The sequence below is a fragment of the Glycine soja genome, chromosome 9 (genome assembly GCF_004193775.1).
Source record: "Glycine soja cultivar W05 chromosome 9, ASM419377v2, whole genome shotgun sequence".
NCBI lineage: Eukaryota > Viridiplantae > Streptophyta > Magnoliopsida > Fabales > Fabaceae > Glycine > Glycine soja.
This window is the reverse complement of record NC_041010.1, coordinates 8739994-8746247: the sequence shown is the minus strand read 5'-3', so window position 1 is coordinate 8746247 and position 6254 is coordinate 8739994. Positions and strand designations below refer to the sequence as shown.

The window sequence follows — 6254 nt, the reverse complement described above, 5'->3', positions numbered from 1 at the left end:
GAAAAGGAAGTTGATAGTGATGAGTGGTTTATAAATTTCTCTTGTATGATGAATGGAGTTGAAGCTGAAGTTGAGACAGATGGTTATCATTCAGAGGAGCTTAATATCCCCATTAGTAGTGATGATGAAGATGAGGATGTTGAAGTTTATCCTTAATATAGTCAAAGTAGTGGAGTTGGTGAACAGAAGTTGGAATTAGGGATGGAGTTTGGTACTCTAGATGAATTTAAATCTGCCTTGAGGGAGTATAGCATATTGATGGGCAGGGAGTTCAAGTGGAAGAAGAATGATAAACAGAGGGCTAGAGCAAAATGCAAGAAGGCATTTTGTGATTGGGAAATCTACTGTGCAAAGAATGAAGTTAGAAACTCTTTTCAGATAAAGACATTTAAGCATAACCATAATTGCTGTAGAGAAGTGAACAACAAACAAGCAAATAGACAGTGGGTGGCCAGTAAACTTGAGGGCAAACTCAGAATGCAGCCAACCCTTAAATGTGTTGAAGCTTTGGAATATTTCAAGCAAGAGTTTGGAGTGCACACTGAAGTTACAAAGATGTGGAGAGCCATGAAAGAAGTAAAGCAACTAGTGGAAGGGAATGAGAGGAAACAATATGCCAAAGTATTTGATTATGCACATGAATTATTGAGGAGCAATCCTGGATCAACAGTTAAGATCAACACAATGCCAAGTCCAGAAGGTCCACCACAATTTCAGAGGCTATATATTTGTCTTGTTGGCTGTAAGAAGGGGTTTGTTGCTGGATGTAGACCATTCATAGGTCTAGATGGATGTTTCCTAAAGAGTGCATTTGGAGGAAACTTGCTCTCTGCTGTTGGGCTTGATGGCAATAACAACATCTTTGTTATTGCTTATGCTGTTGTGGACATTGAGAACAAAGACAATTGGAAATGGTTTTTAACTTTGTTGCATGAAGATCTTGGGGATTACATACAAAATTGGTGGAATTTCATGTCAGACATGCAAAAGGTATGACATGGTGTGATTTGCAATTGTTATCATAAGTTAGGTATTTAATTGAAGTTAATGACATAAGTTAGGGACTAGTCCAGAAGTATTTACTACTTTGCTGCAATTTTTCAGGGACTTATTCCAGCTTTACAGGAAGTCATGCCTGGTGCACCTCATAGATTCTGTGTCTTGCATCTTTGGAAAAATTTTACAAAGCAATGGAAAAGCAAGGAACTTAAAGGAATTGTGTGGCAATGTGCAAAATCCACTACTGTTGCTGAGTTTGAAGGCCATATGGCCCATTTGAAGACAATCAACTGCTAGGCTTGGGAGTATTTGAATAAATGGCCCAAACAAGCATGGACAAAAGCCCACTTCAGTACAATACCCAAGATGGACAATATATGCAACAACACTTGTGAGGTATTCAATTCCAGAATTCTGCAGTATAGATGCAAGCCTATTATCACAATGCTTGAAGAAATTAGAAGTTATATTATGAGAACCATGGCTGCCCACAAGATTAAACTTTCTGGAAAGCCTGGACCATGTCAGCAAAACAACAATTACAATATCAGCCACTACCATATCAACCACTTCCTACTACAAAAGCTGCTATTACAAAAGCAAAACAACAATTACAATATCAGCCACTTTCTACTACAAAAGCTGCTATTACACATTTTACCTAAAATACATTCCCCCTAAAACTAACATTACAATTAAAAATGAAAAACCTAGCAACACAATGTTAAATTTCTCATTTTCTTCTGCAAAGCTTCAATTTGTAGCCTCAAATCAGCCACTACCATTGTTTCTCTTGAGACAGAAGATGAATTAGAAAGTTGGTTTTCTTCTTCAACCCATTGAAAAAATTGACAGTTATCTGGGTCTGTTTGGGGTAATGCACAAGTATAGAATAACCTTCTTGGGTTCCTCCTTGTTCTTGCAGTTCGAATAACTGCACGTCTTCCATGGTGGCATTGTCGAATGAAACTACCAGAAAATGCACAACAACTGCCACTTGCAGACATGGAGAAATCAAGTGAACAAGCAGCAGCGACTGAGCCTCAGAGTAGAAGAAGAAGAAGCGACTCAGCGTGGGAAACCAGCTTCGTAAACCCTAATTTATTTAGGGAAGAAGAAGAAGCAACCTTGCGTGAGAGAGAATTTATAGATGCAAACCTCAGTGCCACGTTGGATAGTCTACGTGGCACTGAATTGCCACCTATACACCTCACTAACGCCGTCACCTGAGAATTTAACGACAGGGACTATTTTGCAAAACTTATGTAAAGTTAGGGACTATTATGAATTAAAATTTAAGTCAGGGACTAATATGAAAACTGGTTACAATCTCAGGGACTAAATTGCCTATTCACTCTCCACAATGGCATAAAAATTCATTATTGTACAACTAATTTGAAAGAAAGCATCTCTTGGTAAGTCCAAAAATGTTAAACATCTCTTATCATTTGGCAAAGAACTAACTAATCCTTTTTTTTAGGATCAACAAACAAATATTTCATTACATAATAATATAGTAGGTACAAGTGATACCTCAACTAGCAGCAATTATTAAAAGCCATTTAAGACCACCCACCAGTTACATGCCTATATTAATTTATTGTCCCCGGCATGCATTACAAACCCATGAATATGCAATCCCCTCACCTTTCCCACTACAACTCACATCAGTAGCCCATTATCCGTGAACCCCTCCATTCAAATAAATTCATAATTACATCACATTGGTTATACAATAGCTCAAATTCATATACCACTCATAATAGGAGAATGATAAATTTTTTACCTTTGCCTTCAACCATGACTAGCTCCTAAACCAAATTTTCTTAATTGTACTATCAAAATCCAGTCTTTCCCCCTTGAAAACCATTCTATTTTGGTGGCACCAAATAGTCCAAACTGTTGAGCACCAAACCACTCTCCAAATATCATACTGCTTCTTCCCTAACCAAAAAAAAAAAAGCATCAAGAAATGTGCTTTAGGATCATAGTATTGTACCTGTTGAATTCCAAGCAAATTGTAACATTTTTGCTATACTTTAAAAGCAAATTTACACATGAAGATTAAATGTGAAGCATCCTCCTCCAAAGTCAAACACATCGGGCATGCAGTATCTTACACAATGATATTCCTACGACCAAGGTTGTCTCGAGTAGGCATCATATTTTTGGATAGTCACCACACAAACACAGCTACATTTGGGGAACTTACAAAGCCCAAAGACATCCATAGAAAAAACATCAATGGAGCCATTGGATACAATTAAGAAGTTGTATACTTCCTTAATCGTGTAAAACCCTGTTGATCCATTTTCCATTGCAAACAATCTTGAGCATCCATTGTTATGCTAACCCGCTAGCTCCAACTCCTCCAAAAAATTATTCCTCATAGGAATTTCCCATTCAAACCATTGCCTTCTCCAACTAAGTCCTTGTAACTAGGAAAGAAACATTTTTTCATGCAAACAAGATCCAACATTGACGAATGATCGAGAATCAAATATTGTGACAAATCTACAAAAGATTTTTTTTCTAGGCCTAGAATCAAATATTGCATTTCTAGTCTCTTTGACCAATATATTATGGTAAGATATCTATTAAGGTCATATAGATATTATAATATAGACTTTTGGTCAATAAGACTGGAGTCACAATATTTGAGTGTCATGTGATTCTATTTGTTGAAATTTGTGAAGTCCAAGAATGATAATATTTAATTATAGGCCATTGGTCAATGTTGAAGGGGATGTTCGCTTGAAAAACTATGTTTTATAGTTACATAGACTAGTTAGTTCTTCGATTAATGATAAGAGATCTTTAACATTTTCAGTAATTGCCTAGACATTTTCTCTTTCACACTATCTGTGTTGGCATGACTCTTTATGACATTGTAGAAGAACTAGTATGATTTAATGCCCATTATGCAATTACATAATTACATTGTTTCCATGAATTTAGTATTTATTTAATATATGAGAAATATGTATTGTTTCATGTCACCCATAAAATTATTATGTATACATCTGTCATTCACCAAAAAAAAAAAGTATACATCTGCCACATTATGATATCTAGGTAAACATCTCACTATTCTTATTTTACTTTGTAATGGATAATTTTATATTATGTCATGCTAGAAATAATGATAGAGTTACTTCAATATCAAAAATTTTTTTCAATGGAAAAGGAACATATTTGGGTTATTAAAAGAAAGTTGAACAATATATACAAAGGTATCCATGACAAAATAATTAAAATAAGAATAATAGAAGGTAAAAAAGATATCATTATATAGGCCTTTGGTCAATGAGATGTAACTTACAATGTTCCACTTTGGGCCTAGAAATAATGTCATATGCGAGTGTCCTAAAGTGAATCAGCCTATCACTACAAGGGTGATTAAATAGTGATGGCATTGCATATTAAATTATTAAATTAACTTCACTGCCCATGCATGTTGGATATAAGAAGCTGCTATATTTGCAACAGAAGAACCGTAGTTGATTCAAGAGTGGAAAATAATTTGCTCTATAATATCACCCCATGAAGAAGGCTAAACAATCAAACTTCATACCTAAGCCAAAAAAAGTCACGAAGGTGTAAATTCAAAAGTTATGGAGAAAAGTTCAAAATTTCAAAAGTTAAAGATAAACTCACTTGATGAAATAATCAAACTGAAGGGATTTGATCTACTCATTAACGATATTGTGACAAATATGTGAAAATTTTGACTATAATAGAAAAATTAGAGTTTTAATTGACAAATATCTTGCTTATGAGTTTATAATGCCTTTAATTAGTGAAATTGATTGTTTTAAGGTAATTAGTAATTCAAATTTTTTAATTAAGGTAATTAGACATAATTAAGTCCAATATGTTTAATTAATTATTTTTATAGCTTTTCTATTTGATTGGTTGTGAAAATGACTTATAAGTGAAAAATAAATTGTAGGAATAAGAAAACTAATGGAAATAATCTTACTAAAAGTCAATTAAAATTAGTTGAACATTCAAAAAATAATTATTGAGGTGTAATTAATTTAAAAACTAGTTTAAGTATTGTTGGTGACCAGAGGGACAAAAGCACACAAATACCCTAACCCTAATTAGGCCTCATATGAGTCCAATTAAAATGAAAACATGGATCCTAGGCCCAAGAGAGAGGGCACCGACCCTAGCTAACAAGGGAGGGTTTACTTTAACTCGAAAATTGCTTCTTCTCTCTCATTTTATGCTTTTGTGACTCATTCTCTATCAGTTTTCCCAAATGCTCCAACTTCTCACTATCATTTTCAACGTGACGGATATTACTATGCCTAAGTCGCACATGTCTTGCATTATGCGTAACTGAATGTGGACCTTTAGATGTCTTATGCAAGGATATTGAATGCTAGCTTAAGTTTTTATAAAACAATCATGTACGACCAATTTCTATTTTCAAGTTATACTTACACATGTAACCTTAGTTAGTGAATGGGTTACATTTGTATTTTAGAGCATTATATATTTAGTGAAAAAATTATAAAATAGTGATATATAATATTTTTTTAAAATTAATTATTAATAAACTGATATTTTTAATTTTAAAAATATAAGTTTATTTAAGAAAATTAAATAATATTATATATCACTAAACTTTATTTTATAATTTTTAATAAATATAGTGCCCTAACATGCAAATGGGCCCAATTCACTAACAAATGTTTCAAGTGTAAGTGTAACATGAGAATAGAAAATTGGACCCACGTGATTGTTTTGTAAATATTTGGGCTAGCATTCAGTAACCTTGCATTCAGTTTAATTAGTTATTGAAACTATAGTCATAAGATTTTCGCCTAAGATATTTGACCATTCACACTTGCTTACTCATGGTGTAAGACCTACGCGGGTTAGAAATTATAAAATTTGTCTTCAAACTTCTCTCTTGCCTTTGACTATCAAAAAATCAACTTTCACAGTTTAATTTCGAATATATCAAAGAGGAAGAGATGCTCTACAAGGAGAATAAGTGTTTTGTCTTGGATGGTGAACCCATAATTATGATATCATATGAATTGATTACGATTGAAAATTTTTTTATTGTTTTAATTTATTAACACTGTGATATGAGACAAGGAGTGTGATCCTTGGTTAGTGTGTGCTGGGAATTGATTGGGCATGATTTTGTGTGTAATTGTTGTTTGGAGGAAATAAAAATCTTTGATTCTTGTGAGGGACCAAATGCACTCTTAAGAAGTACATTTGTATGGCTAGAA

At 33.6% G+C, this 6254-nt stretch overlaps 1 protein-coding gene across 1 annotated transcript; it reads left to right on the top strand.

Moving 5' to 3' along the window:
* The first annotated feature begins 201 nt into the window (after positions 1 to 201).
* Positions 202 to 1296, top strand: LOC114368130. The gene is made up of 2 exons (XM_028325480.1): positions 202 to 990; positions 1105 to 1296. The coding sequence occupies exons 1-2, from the start codon at positions 202 to 204 to the stop codon at positions 1294 to 1296; spliced, it is 981 nt and encodes a 326-aa protein (XP_028181281.1).
* The last annotated feature ends 4958 nt before the right edge of the window (positions 1297 to 6254 follow it).

What these genes read in the sequence shown, in the direction of transcription:
- LOC114368130 (XM_028325480.1), top strand. Translation starts at nt 202, where the DNA reads ATGGAGTTTGGTACTCTAGATGAATTTAAATCTGCCTTGAGGGAGTAT. An exon ending in TCATGTCAGACATGCAAAAG is followed by an intron (nt 991 to 1,104) that starts GTATGACATGGT and finishes GCAATTTTTCAG; the next exon opens with GGACTTATTCCAGCTTTACA.